Consider the following 19081-nt stretch of genomic DNA (forward strand, 5'->3'; position numbering starts at 1 on the left):
TAACACAGTACATTGTTAGATATCCCATTTTGTTACTTACAAAAGTAAGAGAGCAAGATGATTGTGATCTCATAGCCATTTTCAAGGGTAATTGTTGAAGTTAAGTTTCTCACGTAGCTCGCCCGCTTCGCCAGAAGCTCTTGGCTCTGTTTCCCAAGCCTTTGGGTTCCAGGCTGTCCAGGAACACGGTCCACTATGGGGGCCACCGGCCACCGTCAATCTACCTTGAAACAGCCTTTCGTGCCCGGTGGCTGCCGGGTCAGGCTGTGCTGTCCTGGAGTTTTCTTTCACGGTGCTCGTGTGCACTGACATTGTAACTGACTTTCTTTCATTTCAACGCATCGCTGCAAAGAATGTTATGACTTTACACATTCCTTTTTTCTTGGTCATGAAACTCTGTTTCCCAAGCTTCTCCCCTCAGATTTCTCAAGCTTTTTCTTAGAGTGTCAGTAGGGAGAACAGCAGCCGGGTAGACTTCCCTGTCCGTGTCTGTACGATTGGAGCAGTAAGCTGGGGGGGTGTCATTCTAAGCCGTGTCCCGTGTGTCCAGGAATTCAGCTGAAGAAAGTGCAGGAGCTGCAGGAGCAGGAGGCCAAGCGCGAGCCCGTGGGCAACGACGTGGCCACCATCCTGTCCCGGCGCATCGCCGTCGAGTACAGCGACTCGGACGATGACTCGGAGCTGGACGAGAACGACTGGTCCGACTGAGGCTGGCGCCCAGGGCACCGGGCTGGGGCGTGAGCCGACGATCCCTGTGGTCCCGGCACCCACATAGCGGTATTATAATCCCGTAGCTTAGCGACTTTTGTATCGATAATGTGAGATTGCTCTTGCACATGCAAACATTCTGGGTCTTTCAGTATCTACTGTGGAATACTTAAGTGCCACGAAACATAGCAAACCGTGCTGCACATGAGGAGATAAGCTGTAGCTATTGCATTGTCCTGAAAACAGCCTTCTGCTTCCTTTCTCTTGGCCATGAAAGTACTTAGTGCAGTCTGGGTTCACTCTCCTTGATCATTAAAATCCTGCAGACTCGCTGTGTGTTTGTGAAGCTGCCTGATGTCTTTGCAAGATTAATGACTGTGCGTCAGACTGATGTCTTCCCATCAGTAAGTAATATTGTTTCCACTTTTTTTTTTTTTTAATGTGTTTCAGAAGAAGTTGGTTCTAGAGAGAAAGATTTGACAAGTAGGAGAATTAGATGTTTCTGTTTTCAGTCTCTCGGCCTGGTAGCCTCTGTGGGTTGGAATGTTCTGTTGAAGGATTGCGTTTCCTTTGCTCACTCTTGTGAAATGTGAACTTGGCCCTTTGTAGGCAGGAGCCCCTGTGGGCACCCGTGGAGTCGGTGCTTGTTGAGGAGTGTTGTAAGAGGTTTCAGCAGCGCAGTAGCAATGAAAGCGGGGAACAGCCCCTCTTCCTCAGGGCCATTGCCATCTGCGATGGCACGCAGAACCCTCGGCAGTCCCTGCAGCTCGGGTGCCAGCCTGCCCGGACCCGGGTGGCCCCGGGTTCAGAGCCCTGCACAACCTCTCTTCCGGAGCCATGTGCCAAGTGAGGCCACGTGGAGGCCTCGGTGCTTCAGAGAAGGCGCCAGGTGGCACCTCACCCCACCTGGTCTGAATCCTGACAGCTTCAGTGTAGGTGAAAGGAGACTTGGGCAGCTTTTCACCTTGCCTGGTGCTATGGCCGGTTAGGGACCCAGCACGAGTAGGGCCTTTGCTCTGTCCTAGAAGCACATCGGTCCCTTTCCCACACGGTCGTCAGCACACGAGGCTGGACCAGGTACCTCAGAGGAGAGTCGCCCCTTCACTGGAGCAGGTCACGTCCCTTCCTCGTCCCCTCCCACGTGGTGACACGCGAGCCCAGGCAGATTTTCCTGCCCAAGGCAAACCCCTGGGAAACTCATGAATGAGAGCTTACATTCTGTAATGCTGGGTGAAGGGTAACTGCTTGTTTGGAAGGAATAAACACCCCAGGCTTTGATCTCAGATAAAACTTCACAGATGTACGAGACACTTTACCCACTGATGAGTTCTTTCTTCTGTACCGTGTGTCAAACGGACTGTGGGTCCTGGTGACTCTCCGTTGTGACCCAGGAATCTGTGGCTGAGACAGGTGTTTGGGTGGACGGTAGAATGCCAGCAGGACCCTGGCTGCCGGGTTTTGTTAGTGAGTTCTCCTCGGGACGTCACCGGCCCCCCATCACGTCTGTGTCCCCAAGGGACACTTGTGGCCTGTGGAAGGTCGTGGTCATCCTGTAAGGCCAGCCTGACGGGCTTCTAGTCACCTAGGTTGGAACTCTGAAAAGCCTCAGGTCTGTATTACCTTTCCCAGTGCCCGGGCCAGGTTATCTGAGTTTTTTCAGCTAAAGCCAGCTGTCTGGGCACGTGGTTCTTGATTGAGTTGCTGTGGCTCAGAGCTCGTCACCATACATTTATTGCCTGTAAGTAGTAGTTATTAATGAACTTTTCAGTTTCTCTCTTTAATTTCTCTCCTTTTTTTCCCCAATGTGGAGGCCAACTGTGTTGGCATTTTCCTTGGGACTTTTACCAATTTTTATCGTATTTTGTCTTTCTTATAATATTTTGTCTTTAGCTTTACTTTGGATAAGGAATCACCTGTGTCATTCTAGAACTTGTATTTGGTTATGCTTCTTTGTTTTTTTTAATGTCCCTTCTGTCCTCAGGATGGAGAGAATGCATAAAGCTACTATCCATGTCAGGATTTCTTCTATTTATATCTTATTACAGTAAAATTAGTGGCACTTTATTCGTAAATATTCATGAGCCTGTTAAGTATTGGTTGTCTTCCTGTAGTTTAATTAGCAAGTTATTTTCAACTTGATATTCTGACTAGTAAAAAAGCTTTTGCCCTGACATGTTATGTAGCCTTTAAAAGAAGGGGAGAGGACTAAAATCCAGTTTAGATTATTTTTTGCAGTACTTTTCTCAGCGCATTTGATTTATTCTAAAAATGAAATCCAGACTTTTTCTAATATGATAGTACACGAAAAGGAAAAAGTGACTATTTTGAATTGTCCGTTCTCATTTTCAAAAAGTATTTACAAAACAAATGGAGAAAAACATGTAAATGCATCCTTCATATCCATGGATTTTACATTTTAAAGTAGTTGTATGTTGTAAGGTTATTTTAAATTGTCCCGTTTCCCCCTGTGTGTATTTAGTCTAATTTCTTACAAGCTTTTCCTCATGTCATAGATCAGGCAGAGGGGTGAGAAGATTCCTCAGAACCACCCATGATGTGGTTGATTTTCTGTTGTTGGCCCCAAACCATAAGATTTGGTCACTTATGTTTTTCTTCAGTAAAAGTATACTGTTGCAGAATTAGCATTTTCATTTCAGTAAATTTTTAGAGTATCGAAATCTTTTCTGAGCACCAAGTGGCTAGGTTATGAAAGTTTTGTAATAATTTGCAGCTGAAATTCATGATACATTTTCATCCATTGAACACTCATGGGAATGTGTCAGCGACAGTAGCAAGTAATTTTTGTTTTCTAAACCAGAGTCTGTCATCTTGCAGTATTACCAATGCTGTTGTACATGGAATTTAAAGTGGTATAAAAAAAAACCTCCTAGTAAACAATTTTTATCTGTTTGTATATCTTACTATAGATTATGTACAAGTAACATCTAAATAAAATTACACTTTTAACCCTAAACACTTTTGCTTATTTATAACAGTGTTGTATGTTTAATCTTTGGCGGGGAAGCGGGGGAAGTTGGGGGTTGGGTGGGGCTTTTTTTTTTTTTTTTGCAGTTCGCCGGCCTCTCACTGCTGTGGCCTCTCCCGTTGCGAAGCACAGGCTCCGGACGCGCAGGCTCAGCGGCCATGGCTCACGGGCCCAGCCGCTCCGCGGCATGTGGGATCTTCCCGGACCACGGCACGAACCCGTGTCCCCTGCATCGGCAGGCGGACTCTCAGCCACTGCGCCACCAAGGAAGCCCGAGGGTGGGGCTTTTAATTAGCATTTTCATTATTAGGTAACAGAAGATTCTGCTCTGATTTCCATTTAAATTTCTGCACAATTCTTATGTAGCCAAGAGTTCAGGTTGAAAAAAAAAAAAAAAAGTTCAGGTTGGATTCTCGAGTGAGTCGGGAAAGCACTGGTATGGTTAGAAAGAAGAAGCCGTTCCCAGAGCAGGAAGCAACCTGCCCAGAAGACAGAGGCGTCTCGACCACATCCAGTCTCGGTTATCACAGCGACTGATATTCTGGAACACTGATTGCTTCTGAGATGCTTCCATTTAACCTTTGAAAGGGGCATTCTCTCTGCTTCCTATGGGAGAGAACAGAGTGAAGATCAGCTGCTGGCCCGGGGAAGGTTCTCGGGGGATCTGCACTGCAGCATTGCAGGGGGTCGGGGGGTAAGAGGGGCGCCTTAGGGGGAACAGGCTGGCATCGAGGCTGCTGTGGCCGCTGACCCGAGCTGCCCGTGCGCACGGTGTGCTCCGCGTGTGCTACGTTCATCTGCGTGTCCTGAGGCCCTCCCGGCACGGCCCGACCCCTCGATGGTGAGCAGCTGCTTGTGCAGTGATTGGATGAATGACAGATTTTCCAGTTACTTTTTTTCACCAAAGGTTAATTGTGTGCAATTTTTAAAACATGAAGCATTTTGCCAGGTACCCCGTATTTCCTCATTAGTCCTGGTCCCTGGATGCATGGCTCCCACTCTATCTGGGTGTGTTCCCAACATCCTGGGCTCCGCAGCACAGACGTGGGGCCTCGTGTTTACTGTTACAGCCTGTTTGTTGAGCACGGCACCTGGCACTTCATAGGGGTCTACACATCTTTACTGACGGATGGTCTTTTGCAGAGCAGAAGAGAAGCCTTCGTCAACACACACTCGAAGGCTTAAGAAGAGTGTAAATGCAATAACCCACATAAAGTGCACAGGACTGTGTCGGACACCTTGTCGACAGATGGGCATGTTGGCCATAGGCCTCTGCAGGCCACTTGCTGAAGATGAGGCACAGGTCGGTCTTCACCCTCATGGAGCATCTCGTCTAAAGAGAAAGACGTCGTATGTTGTCGAATAAGTAATTTCAATCATTGTCCGTGTACTTTTAGTCAGGGGTGAGGTGAGGTCTGCTCAGTCTAGACTGGACCAAGGGAAGCTGAGGTCTAGGAATGGACAGAAATTAGCTGGGGGCCAAGGGCAGGGAGGGTATTTCTCAGTAGCGGGGACAGCATTGGTGTTTGCTGAGTGGGAAAGACCATGACAGGTGACCACGGAACCCAAGTATCAGTGAAATGGAGTGAGAAGAAGCGGGGTGTCATGAGATGGGGTACAAACAGGGTGGAGACCTTCCTGGGCCCAGTACTCAGGACCGAGGGGTTTTTTTTTTTTTTTTTTTTTTTTTTGGCTGCATCAGGTCTTCGTTGCTGTGTGTGAGCTTTCTCTAGTTGCGGCAAGCGGGGGCTACTCTTCGTTGCAGTGCGCGGGCTTCTCATTGCGGTGGCCTCTCGTTGCGGAGCATGGGCTCTAGGCATGCGGGCTTCAGTAGTTGTGGCGCATGGGCTTAGTTGCTCCGCAGCATGTGGGATCTTCCCAGACCAGGGCTCGAACCCATGTCCCCTGTATTGGCAGGCGGGGTCTTAACCACTGCGCCACCAGGGAAGCCCCTGAGGGGGCTTTTTATGCCACCACAGCTGCAGCTTCAAACGTATAGAAAATCTCTCCATACTTGCAGCTTGTTGGTTATTCATTGATCTTGACAGCCTCATGCCTTAGTACTAATGCTCTATGTAGCGTATTAGTTTTACTTAGGTCAGTTTTACTTATTTATTTATATTATATTTAGAAAGCTTCTTAGTGCTAGGCTAGTCCAGCTCCCTAGCCTTAAAGATGGGGAATCTGGCCATTGCTTGGGTTGCAGAACTTGGTCTCTTAAGTCTTATTTTCAAATTGTGGCACCCCTGTTCCACAGCAGACCTGTTCAGTAAATGCCCATGCACCCGTATCTATCCATCCACCCATCCATCAATCCACCTTATTTTATGCATTTCAAAGTTCCAGTATACTTCACCCCTGAGCACTTCAGTATATCATAAATTAGAGTTTAATATTTGTATTTAATACTTTAAGGTAAAAGATATTTAGAGTGAAATGCACACATCTTAGGTAGACCATTCAATGAGTTTTAAAATGTGTGCCCTCGTGTAATGCAAATCCCATCAAGATAGAAACATTATTCTCACCTCAGAAAGTTCTCTCGGGCCCTTTCAGATTCAGTTCTCTCCTATTCCAGTCCCTAGAGCAACCACTGTTCTAGCTTTTTGTCTGTTTTCCATGGGTTAATTTAGCCTGTTTAGAACTTCATCTATATAGAATAAAACAGTAAATGCCCTTTTGCATCTGGCTTCTTTGAGCATAATGTTCTTGAAATTCACTCACGTTATTGCATGTGTCAATTGTTAGTTCCTTTTTATTGCTGCGTACTGTTCCTTTGTGTGAATATACCACAGTGGGTTTATCCATTTTCTTGGATAAGACTTACACAAGTCCTTTCTGGACATACGTGTTCATCTATCTTTGGATAAATATCTAGGAGTGCAATTTCTGTATTGTAGGTAGGTGCCTGTTTAGTTTTATAAGAAACTGCCAGACTTTTGCAAAGTGGATATACTGTTTTATCATCAGCAGCAATGTTGCTCCACATCCTTAGATGTGATTTTCTTTGTATTTATCCTACTTGGGGTTCACTGATATTGAATCTGTAAATTTATGTCTTTCATGAAATCTGGGAAATATTTGGACATTATTTTTTCAAATATATTTTCTGCCCCTTTCCATACTTGCCTTCTTATACTGCTGTTACAGGCAGACCTCGTTTTGTGCTTTGCTTTATTGCACTTCGCAGATACTGAATTTTCTTCAAATCAAAGCTTTGTGGCAACCCTGCCTCAAGCAAGTCTTTCGGCGCCGTTTTTCCAACAGCATTTGCTCACTTCATGTTCTGCATCACATTTTGGTAACTGTCTCAATATTTTAGGCTTTTTCATTATTATATTTGTTGTGGTGGTTTGTAATCAGTGATCTTTGATGTTACTATTGTTAATTGTTTTGGCATTTTTTAGCAATAAAGTATTTTTAAATTAAGGTATTTACATTAATTTTTAGATATATTGCTATTGCACACTTAATAGACTACAGTATAGTGTAAACATAAATTTATATTCACTGAGAAACCAAAAAGTTCATGTGACTCACTTTATTGCAGTGTTCTGGAACCAAACCTGCAGTATCTCTGAGGTCTGCCTGTATACATATGTTAGACCTTTTGATGTTGGCCCACAATTGCTTGGGACTCTTTCAATTTAAAAATTCTTTTTCTCCCTGTTTTGTGGATTGGATAACTTTTATGTCTCCATCTTCAGGTTCACTGGATCTTCATCTGTCATCTATAATTTGCTCTTAAGCCCATCTAGTAAATCTTTTATTCATTGTTCTTTTTTTTCCATTCTAGAATTTGCTGTTGGTTCTTTTTTTATAGTTTCCCTGCTGAGATTTCCTACTTGTTCATTTATTAAAAGCTTATTTTCCGGGACTTCCCTGTTGGTCTGGTGGTTAAGACTCTGAGCTTCCACTGCAGGGGGCGCGGGTTCGATCCCTGGTCAGGGAACTAAGATCCTGCATGCCTCGCGGCACGGCAAGAAAATAAAAATTATTTTCCTTTACATCTTTGAACATAGTTACACTAGCTCTTTAAAAATTTTTGCCTGCTAATTCCAACATCTGGATCTTTTCAGGATGAATCTCTATTGATGGCCTCTTCTCTTGAGTGCATGATGCCTAGTATTTTGGGTTTGTATCCTACACTTGGTGAGTAACACATTTTAGAGACTCTGGATTCCATTATGTTCCTCTGAAAAGTGCCAATTTTTTTTTTTTTAAGAGAGACAGTTAACATGGCTAGAATTAAGCTCCCAATGCTTCCCCACTCCCCTTGCAATGTACAACAGCAGAAATCTTTTAAGTTCTCTTAGCTTAGTCAGGCTGCCTGGAGTTTGCCTTGCTCATGCCTAGTTGCAGGGTCAACAGGAGGTGGGCAGTTCTGCACAGAATGTTTGGGTCCCTTCTCTGGCTCTCCTTTCTTGGATCCTCCTTCACTTTCTATCTACTCTGGTCACTCTGAACTTGGTCCTCTTATTCTTTAAGCCAGTGGACTTTGCGATACGCTAGCTAGGCTTCAGGGTTTCTATTCAAGTTTAGCTGCCCCGCTTGGCAGGATGGAGCCTGTCCTCAGGCAAAAAAGCCATTAAAAAACAGGAAATGCACCAAACTTCTTTCCTTCCAAGCATCAATTTCCTCTCCTGTCTTTTTGATTTCTCTCCAGTGCCTTAAATAGTTGTGAGGTCTATTTTGACCAGTTTATAATTGTTTTCTGTAAAGAACTGGTCTGGAATGGGTTAGTCCTTCATTCCCAGGAGCCCTCAGTCTGTAAATATTTGATGCAATGTTTACTTTTAAAATATTTTTAAATGTGATTTTTAAAAATGCAGACTGTGGTTGAATACCAAAATATAACAGACCACCAACGGTTCAGATTTTCTACCAGGCAAACTTGTTTTTGCAAGGACTCTGCAATAGAACTTGCAATATCTTTATTCATATGGTATAGAAGGATTGCACGCATGGTGTGCTCGGAAACACTTGCTGTATGCATCTCCTTACGTCTATGAATCAGGATATTCTCTAAACTGCAAGCAAAACACAGTACATAAATAATGTGGAGATTGAAACTACTTTTGCAAATTGCCAGCCTTAACCCCAGTCTCAAATTTTTATGTTCCCCAAAGAACCTTAATGTTTTCATTGAGTGTTAGAAATGTAAATTCTATTATTGGGGGTTCATTTGAAAATACGATTTCACTGCTTAACAGTTTGAGAACCACTGCTTGACATCATCACTCTCTGATTTTCTTATCTTTAGACCAAGAAGCATTCACACTGTTAACAGCGCGTTGTACTGTGCACCAGTTTTGTATTCAGCAGAGGCAGTGCTAATGCAGAGGTATGTCAAAGCTTGAGAAGACTTACATATTGAATTTGCAGGTGTGAGTAACTTGTAGAAGTATCTTGACAGGGACTTAGATGAGAAAGAGATTTGCTTTCAAAGTACACTTTCTTCACAGAGCTGACACCTGCTGGACATGTATTTGCCAAAACACAATAGCTCTGTTGTGAATATTTGCTTCTGTCGTCTTTCCAAACCCCCCACTGCATTCATCCCGCACATTTGTGATTTGAGTAATTAGCTTCCAACACAGCACCATGATTAGCTAGAGGTGGTGAATTGGTAGCTGATTCACAGTGAAGATAAATGAAGAAAATATGCCCTTTGAGAGTAATTTAAAGCCTACCAAGCCTTCCCATGAAGTGACATTTAAACGCGTTTAATATTCTAGGATTGCTTCGGCCGTTCTGGCCTAAAACCAGTTTACACTGGAGTCAAGCAGTGGAAGAGTCTGCAGCCTTCACATCCTGCAGACTGAGTGTAGCTCAGTGTTCGCGTGCATCGGACGTTGCCTTCTGCGTGCGCGCGTGCCGGTGGCTCGAAATGGACCCTCTCGAAATCGAGACTTTACGACGTTGGTCATTAAGGTAGGGTGTTGTCACCTTTGAGCTCCTTTGAAATATTTCAAGGATCCAGGCATTCGTGTGATTTGTAAGTTAGAGAGTTTCAACGGCCTGTGCATGGCGGCAGAGCTGAGTGGGTCACCGCGGGAATTCTCCTGATCCCCTCCAGGGCGCTCCCACCCCTCCACTCCCACCCCCGCCCCCCCCCCGGGCCCCAGCGGCCAGCTGGCGGCCACAGCGGGTTCTGAGGGGCCCAAGGCAGTTAACAGAGGACTCAGCCGGGCGTGGGAGCCGAGGTGCTCCTGAATGCGGGGGGAGGAGCCAGGCCAGACGCCCCTTCCCTGTCTTACCAGCAGAGCCGGGGTTTTCTCCCAGGGCGGTCCTCACCCTACCCACCTCAGAGTTACCTGGGATGCGTGTTAAAATGCAGATTTCCAGGCCCTCTCCCCAACCTTGAGCACGAGACTCTGGAATCCACAGTTTATCCCGTCATGCAGTGATTCTTAGGGACACCAAAGTTCAAGAAACACCAGGTCAGCACCTGCCCTTACACGGTGGATAGGAGCCCAGAGATGCCACCTGCAGTGACCTAGGCTGTTGCTCAGCCGGCCGAGGCACCGAATGGACTGGACGTTGGGCCCCCGACCACAGGAAGGGAGGCTCTGTGCAGCCCTGGTGCACACGGGTGAGCTGAGTCCCTCCTGGTCATCTTCGTCTTTGGACCCCAGGTGCGGGGATGCAGAGTCGCCATCCCTAATTTCACATCCGGTGGCCCAGCTCCATGTTCCTTTCAGGGCGGTTGTCCTTTTCGTTTCCAAACCTGCCTGTGGCTCGGCACCTCCACCAGGCTTCTCACTTGTTTATATCGATGGGTCTTGGCTGCCCAAAGCACCTGGGAGATGTTATGGTCCTGGGGCAGGTAATTTAGGAGCCCCTTTGAGCTCTTGGCCTCAGTACCTTGGAAGACAAATGCTGGGGCCTGATCCTTGCCTGGGGGCTGTCCCCATTGATGTCACTCACTGGACAGGGCTTCGTCCTCCTGTGGCTGGACTGGGAGATGTTAATCTGATTCTCTGTTTGTACCACCGTGGGGTCCTTGGGGTGGGAACAAGGTGGCGTGATGCATGCAGGTGTGTGAATTGGCCCCAAGCTCCCGGGACTTCTCTCCTGGGGTTATGAGCACCCCACTCTTAAAGGTTCCCTTATGGGAAGGTTCCCTTATAAGGTTCCCTATGGAAACCTTCATGGCCCATAAAACCAGCTTGTGGGGCAGGTGATGATGGCGGGGAGTGCCCTACCCCTCGGCCCTGCGGGGATGGACAGCGTCAAAGGCGGCGTGAAAGAGAGCCAAGCACTTCCTTGATTTTCTTTGGGTCGCGTGTCTTACAAAGATGCTGCTGTGGGGTCTTGGCCCGTCACGTGGGGCGGGGAAGGGGGAAAGGGGGCTTCCTCGCCCCAGGTGCAGTTGGTCTGAAGAGCTGCCCCAGGCAGGTGGGTCCCTAACCACCAGTCGGGGGATGGGGAACACCCTAGGTTGTCCTTTCGCATTTGGTAACTGCCTTTAAATGGGAAACGGAATAAACATCCTCCAGTCAGCCCCACACCTAGTAACATGGTTATGTGCCCTCTGCTAAGACAAGCAGTCAAAGAGACTGATTAATGCCCCGGCGGACCCTCCACCTCTGCATGAAAAAGACGTGCCTGTGCTCAGCCTGGGGGCCCAGGGAGCCTGCTGGAGCCTGCCCACCCGCCTCTGCCCCCCGTGGCAGGCCTCACGCTCGGATGGCGGCATGTGCTTTCTGACGGAGCACAGCGATTCTGTGCGGTGGGGACCGTGATCCATCTCGTAAGTGAGAAAAGTGAGGCCACGTGACCCGCCCAGGGTCCCAGGATTGAGGTTCAAACCAGGCCTTCCTGATGGGACTCCGCTCCCCAGCCTTCCCAGGCGTTGGAGGAATTTGCAGGAGGACTCGCTGGGCAGCCTTCACCGCTGCTGGACTGAGGCTGGACTGCAAGGTGGGAAGCGAGGGGCTGGGGCACAAATGGACCCCAGAACTAGACGAGTCCGTGCAAGTGGCAACATGGCCTCTTCACGGTAGGCGGCAGGGCTCAGGTGAAGAGGGCTGCTGGTCCCCTGCTTTGGACTAAAAGCAAATCGTTGGAGGTCCCGAGGCGCTGTGCTGCCTCCCGGAACCCTCTCTGACTCCAGCAGGTCCCGAGCCCCGCCCGGGTCTCAGTGGTGGGCGTGGACATCCCCACGGGATGGGGGTGCACGCACCCATCTCCTCAAGTTTTTGGAAAGTTTACTCGCAATAGAATCGTCCTGACCTCAAAGCTGCCGCGTTGTCAAGACGGCCTGCTTCGTGCCCTGCCAGCGTCTGAGGAGCGGTTTCTAGGGAGGTGGGGAGCTGGCCGTGGACCTGCCTGGGGAGCGGATCCGGCCACCCGGCCTGGCCTCGCCCGCGGGTGGGTTGCGCCCGTGGGAAATGCTCACAGCTCGTGCACAGGCCCGCTCCGTGCTCTGGGCCGGGCAGGAAGACGGGAAGGTGGGTGTTTTGGAGGGCAGACTCGGCAGGCCTGGAGGGCAGGAGTGGGTCTGTCAGGAATAGGCATCTTGTATGATGATGACACCAGGGTGGGCCTGCATCTCAGGATGTAAGGTTCCGCAAATATACCGCGCAGGCAGATGTTTGCAGAGTGGGTGTTGCTGCCCGTAGGATGCCACGCCCGGAGCCCACAACGCCCGTGGTCTCGGGGTCTCTGGTCTGGGGTCCCTGGAAGCGACTGAGGATTCTGCACGCGGGAGGACGGGGCGAGAAGCGGCGCCCCTGGAACCACCTGGGCAACAGCCGGAGGGCGGGGCTCGGCATCCGCACGGGGCGGAGCGACCCCCGGCTTAACACGGAGGCCGTTTGGAAACCTGCCTTTAAAGGAATTGCATCACCCCCTGAGGCCCCTGCAGAAAACAGGTGGGTTCTGAGTCCCGGTCCTGCGGTTTTGGGAGGATTCTCCACGGGGAACAGACGCCCCCTGTACAGATGAGCTAGAGAAACGGCTCCCCTCTTCCGTCCACCGAGGCATCCGTGCGGTGTGACCCCGAAGTACGGACCGGATGCAGGGAGCTTCCGGCCTCCCTCTGCTAGGGCGCGTGTCACCAAGTGCTAGGGAGCCTCCCGAGGGCGCCGCCCTGCGCTTCGCCGGGGAAGCTGCGCCCCCCAGTGGCCACATGGCGCACCAGCTTCACTCCTGCGGCTCATCCACTCACCCGTTCTTTCCCTCAGTCCGTCCTGCGGGTGTTTCTCGCGCCCTGCTGTTAGGAGTGAATTGGGACACATTCTCCAGAGGGCAGTTAGCAAACATCTGTCAACACTGACTGTACCTAGAGATTGTCATACTGAGCGAAGTAAGTCAGACAGACAAAGACAAATATCATGTGATATCGCTTATATGTGGAATCTAAAATATGACACAAATGAACTTATTTACAAAACAGAAATAGAGTCACGGATGTAGAAAACAAACATGGTTACCCGGGGGAGGAGGAGGGATAGACTGGCAGATTGGGATTGACGTATACACACTACTGTATATACAGTAGATAACTAATAAGGACCTACTGTATAGCACAGGGAACCCTACTCAATTCTCTGCAATGACCTGTATGGGAAAAGAATCTAAAAAAGAGTGGACATATGTATATGTATAACTGATTCACTTTGCTGTACATCAGAAACTAACACTACACTGTGTTGATAAGTCAACTATACACCAATAAAATTTATTTTTAAATAATGGTAGGGGATTTCCCTGGTGGTGCAGTGGTTAAGAACCTGCCTGCCAATGCAGGGGACACGGGTTCGATCCCTGGTCCGGGAAGATCCCACATGCCGCCGAGCAACTAAGCCCATGTGCCACAACTACTGAGTCCGCGCTCTAGAGCCCACGAGCCACAACTACTGAGCCAGCGTGCCGCAATTACTGAAGCCCACGCACCTAGAGCCCGTGCTCCGCAACAGAAGGCACCACGACAAGAAGCTCACGCGCTGCAACAAAGAGTAGCCCCCGCTCGCCACAACTACAGAAAGCCCACGCACAGCAATTAAGACCCAACACAGCCAAGATGATAATAATAGTAATAATAATAATAATAATGGTTAATAATAATAATAGTGGTAGGCAATGCCAACAAAGAAGGACAAAAAAGACGGTACATCCGCGTGATCAAGCAAATCCACATTGAATGGATTTTCCACAAGTGTGAGGACAGTATTTTCAGCCCCACGTTCTCCTCCAGCACTTGGCCCCTCCACTGTCAAGAGGTGGATTCTATTTCCCTCCCCTTGGAGCCGATGGGACTTGGGGGCTGCCTCACTGCAGGCCTGACTTCCAAGGCAGGGTCACAAAGGCAAGAAGCCTGGCTCTCCCTCAGGACCCACCTCTGGGCTTAGCCACCATGTTGTCAGGAAGCCCAGGCCACCTGAGGGGCCACATGCAAAGTCTGGTTCCAGCCATGGTCCCAGCCAGCAGCCAATATCACCTGCCAGCCCCGTGGGTGGGCAAGACCTCTTCAGAGTCCCTGCCATGAACTGCCACAGTTGACACCTGCTGAGGCAGGGACATCCATCCCGACTGAGCTCGTCAGGGCAGAACTGCAGATCTGTGAGCAAAAATAAATATCATCATTTTAGGTTACTCAGATCTGGTGTAACTGGTTATACATCTTTAGGAACTGAGACAGATTCCAGTAACTGGGACAGATAGGTATTTCAGACTTAACTGAACACGTGCAAAATGACATATTCCCCACAGCATGGTTTAAAGTAACAAAAGATTGGAGACAACCTACTGTTCTAGCAACAGAATATGGATTACATTATAGTATATACACAATGGAATACTCTGCAACTGTACAAAGAACAAGGATGCTTCAAATGCATCAGTGTGATTTTCAAGATATATCATTAAAGTGAAGAAACAAAGAGCAGAAAAATGTGCATATATGCTATTCATTAGATTTAAAAAAATGTCTTTGCTTATATGTGCATAAAATATTTCTGAAAGGACCCATAAGATTGTGACAGCGTTACCTCTGGAGGGCGCCCGGCTGTCCGGGGGTGGGGAGGGGAATCTCCGCGACGTTCCCCTTTCAGTACCTGTCAATTCTGTAACCAAGTAAATGTTCACCTACCTAAAAAAAACTGATCAATTATTTTTAAATGTATAAAGGCCTTTTGATATGCTGGACATGGTGACATAGAGATGAAAGTCTGCCGCTGACCATCATAACATTCACCTTATTTTTCTACAATTAACGGAAACAGTAAATTACGGCAGTAAAGAGTGAGGCTCTAGAATCAGGCTTCTGGGGCTCAAATCCTGCCTCTGCTCTGTGACCTTGGGCAAGTTACTCAAATGACCGATTCTTTACTTTCCTCCTCTGTACAGTGGGGAGTGATGGTGCACTCAGTTCAAGATATTTTCCAATTTGTGTGAATTATTTAGAAATGTTAATTTCCGGGCTTCCCTGATGGCGCAGTGGTTGAGAGTCCGTCCGCCTGCCGATGCAGGGGACCACGGGTTCGTGCCCCGGTCCAGGAAGATCCCACATGCCGCGGAGCAGCTGGGCCTGTGAGCCATGGCCGCTGAGCCTGCGCGTCCGGAGCCTGTGCTCCGCAGCGGGAGAGGCCACAACAGTGAGAGGCCCGCGTACTGCAAAAAAAAAAAAAAAAAAAAAGTTAATTTCCAAATGAGGATTTTCTAGGTTTTTTGGCTTGTTTTTGATTTCTAGCTTTACTGCATGTAGTTCTAGAACATGTTTCTCATGATTTCATGCATGCTTTGTATGAAATTTGATGAGATTCACTTTACGACCCAGTATACGGCAAATTTTGGAAAGTAACGTATAGGTTATTGGATGCAGTGTTTTATGTGTCCATTGACTTTTGGTATTGTCACCTCTTCCATATTGCTACTGAATTTCTAATCACTCAGAGGATGTGTTTAAAATAGCCCATTGAGAATTTGGACTGGTATCTATTCATTTTTGTAGTTCTGTTAAACTTTTCTTCACATATATATATATATATATTTTTGCGTTACACGGGCCTCCCACTGCTGTGGCCCCTCCCGCTGCGGAGCACAGGCTCCGGACGTGCGGGCTCAGCGGCCATGGCTCACGGGCCCAGCCGCTCCGCGGCATGTGGGATCTTCCCAGACCGGGGCACGAACCCGTATCCCCTGCATCGGCAGGCAGACTCTCAACCACCGCGCCACCAGGGAAGCCCTCTTCACATATTTTGATGCATGTTATTAGGGTTTGTAATTTCATGCCCTATGTGTGTAATGCCTACTATGTACATCCATGGCGGGCATTGTTCTAAGTGCTTTAAATATATACTAACTCTGTTATCCTCTTAACCATCCTACAAGGTAGTTACCATGAGTATCCCATTTACGTGTGGAAACTGAAAAATACAGAGACTAAGCAATTTGCTGAAGATTACACGTAATAGTAAGTAGCCGAGCTGGAATTTGAACAGACTGACTCTGGAACCTGTTCTTTTAACCAAACTGACGTTGTTCTACTGAAAGAGCTTCTATCATTATGACACGAGCTTCGTTCTGGTGATTATCTTTGCCTTAAATCTATTTTGTCTAATATTTATAATGCTCCAGTGGCTTTTTTTTTTAACATCTTTCTGTTGCATCTTTTACTGTCCTTTTACTTTCAACATCTGTATTCTTATGTTTTAGATATGCCTCTTGTTAGCAAATATTTGGATTTCTTTCCTCATTCTGACAGCTTCTGTGTTTTAAATGGAAAAATTTTAATGGGTCATTACTCTAAGAATTACAATATGAAAGCTTAATTTATCAAAGTCTAAAGTTAGTCAATAATATTCTGCAGAGGTAATAAAAATATTTGTTTTATGACACACACGGACCAATCAGAACCCTAGTGGCCAATTCACTTGGGATGATGTACAGGTTCACGCTGCCTGGGTGCCAGCCCTGTCTGCTCACTCCTTCAGGACGATACAAGGGTCTCTGCAGCATTTATCCCCGTTTTAGCTCAGCTGCTGTAATGAAGTACCACAGCCTGCGTGGCTTAAACAGCAGAAATGTATTTTCTCACAGTTCTAAAGGCTGGAAGTCCAAGATCAGGGTGCCAGTGTGGCTGGATTCTGGTGGGGCCCCCCTTCCTGGTTTGCAGACGGCTGCCTTCCCACTGTGTCCTCACACGGCAGGGTGGTGGGGGGGAGAGCTATTTGGGGTCTCTTCTTTTTCTGTTTAAGATTTACTCTTGGATGTGGACCATTTTTAAAGTCTTTATTGAATTTGTTACAATATTGCTTCTGTTCTGTGTCTTGGTTTTTTGGCCACGAGGCATGTGGACCTTAGCTCCCCGACCAGGGATCGAACCCGTACCCCCTGCACTGGAAGGCGGAATCTTAACCACTGGATGGCCAGGTAAGTCCCTGGGGTCTCTTCTTATAAGAGCACCGATCCTGTCCGGAGGGCCCCTCTCATCACTTAATCACCTCCCAAAGGCCCTGCCTCCAAATGGTGTCACAGCGGGAGTAGGGCTCCAACGTGTGCATTTTGGGGAAATACAACTCTGTCCATAGCTCCCCCCCCATCTGACTTGCATGTTCCTTTTTTTTAACCTCGTAAGATAGCATTGTTTCATGTCCTTTTAGATTTATCCCAATATTTATCATCATTTTTGCTCGTCCTTTCTTTGCGTATCTCAGACTTCCACCTGGGATCATTTCCTTCTGTCCTGAAGTATGTTATTTTAGAATTTGCTTTAGTGAGGAGGATCTGCTGATGGAACAAAACTCATTCTTTTCATCTGAAAATCTCTTTATTTCACCCTCAGTTCGTTGTTGAGTGATTGTCCCTCATCTCCACAGGCACACCCCATCCCCCAATCCCCACGCTGCTTTGTGCCCTGGGGCGGGGAGTCCACCAGAGACATTCCCCCCCTTGCCAGCCTTGAGCTCTGCCGGGGGCCTGTCAGTGTCCAACTGGGAGGACAGAAAGTGTACTGGTTATATGAACAGGGGTATTTTAATATAAAGATTTTTTTTTTTTGGCCCTGCAGCTTACGGGATCTTAGCTCCCCGACCAGAGATTGAACCTGTGCCCCCGCAGTGGAAATGTGGCATCCTCACCGCTGGACCACCAGGGAATTCTATGAAGAATTATTAAGTAGAACAAGACAAGGTGGTTAATTCCTAACAGGTAAAGTCCTACCAGGTGGTTCATTCCTTAAGAGGCCCCCGAGGAGCGCAGAGGTAAGAGGTATGAAAGAACAGCTGCTGCTTCTCGGCTGGGCAAGAGGGGGGAACGGAGGACTAGGACAGGGACCCCCCCACATGGCGGTCCCGCAGGAACCCACAATCTGCTGGGGGGAAGCCAGAGACTGAGACAAAACGACCTTTGCCAGGCTGTGGGCTGGCACCGGTCTATACAGCGGCCACTATTCCTGGAGGATGGGCAGGCAGGCGCCTGGCCTGGCCAGAGGGTGCGGTGCAGGGGGGCTGGGCTCAGGAGAGGGTGGGGCTGGGCCAGGGCTGGTCTGAGAAGAGGCAAAACACAGAGCGGCCAGCAGGATGTTGAAGGAGGAAACGAAGTCAGAGGGCTGACGACACTCCCACTTAAGGCTCACTGTGACGCTGCAGTCATCAGGAGAGGGTGGGATTAGGGGAGGGGCCATCACGGAGGTGGAGCGGGGAGCAGGGCCCTGCCTATGGCCGGAGCTCTGGTCACCCATCGGTCCTCCGCTGGCTGCATGGCCCTGGGCAGGTCACGTACGGTTTCTGAGCCTCAGTTTCCTCGCCTGTAACAAGGTGAGAATGATGCCTACTCCATACCGGGCGCGTCGGTGGACCTAAATCCAGCGATAAATGGATTTTAGCGCTGCTACACGTGCTGTCGGGAACCAGCTGGCTGGGAAGCTAGTTCACGGAGAAGTGCAGGGACCTTCCACAGGGGGTCAGCACTGCCTTGAGCACCTTGGAAGCTTCCTGCCTGGGCGTGTCTGAAAGGAGCAGGATGAGGTGTCCCTCAGCACCCCTGCGGGGCCTCCCACCTGCCTTGTCATCCCCTGCCCTCAGGTGACCAGCTGCCCAGTGCAGGTGGACATTGCTGCTGGGCCCATCCTCCACCCCGGGGTCTGGAGCCCACCAGCTTCCCGGCCCTCCAGCTGAGCCTTCTGAGTGTAGGGTATGCAATCAGAGTGTTCTAACCCAAAACGTCTGCTTCCCAAGGCTATTTCTGCCTGGAAATAGGCATTTCCTACCGCACGGAACGTGCCCCTGATGGAGCCTGGGAGAGGGGGGTGGTGTCGGTGCCCGGCCTGGGTCCTCACGCCTGCCTGGAAGGAGCAGGTATTAAATCACCCTCCTCCAACTGCAGGCCGTCAGTTCTGCATCCAGACGTGGGTCTGAGTGGGTGGGTCCTCTCAGGCAG

At 48.6% G+C, this 19081-nt stretch overlaps 1 protein-coding gene across 3 annotated transcripts in view; it reads left to right on the plus strand.

The window, feature by feature from the left end:
* Window positions 1–3645, plus strand: part of WASF3 (WASP family member 3) — a 92593-nt gene extending 88948 nt beyond the window's left edge. For all 3 annotated transcript variants that reach the window (XM_081214711.1, XM_081214713.1, XM_081214712.1), the window contains exon 10: window positions 551–3645. In XM_081214711.1, the coding sequence (XP_081070837.1) occupies window positions 551–708 (158 nt within the window). In that variant the 3' untranslated portion in view covers window positions 709–3645. The remainder of the gene's footprint in view (window positions 1–550) is intronic.
* The last annotated feature ends 15436 nt before the right edge of the window (window positions 3646–19081 follow it).

The sequence above is a fragment of the Mesoplodon bidens genome, assembly GCF_964165515.1.
Source record: "Mesoplodon bidens genome assembly, chromosome: 17".
NCBI classification, from domain to species: domain Eukaryota; kingdom Metazoa; phylum Chordata; class Mammalia; order Artiodactyla; family Ziphiidae; genus Mesoplodon; species Mesoplodon bidens.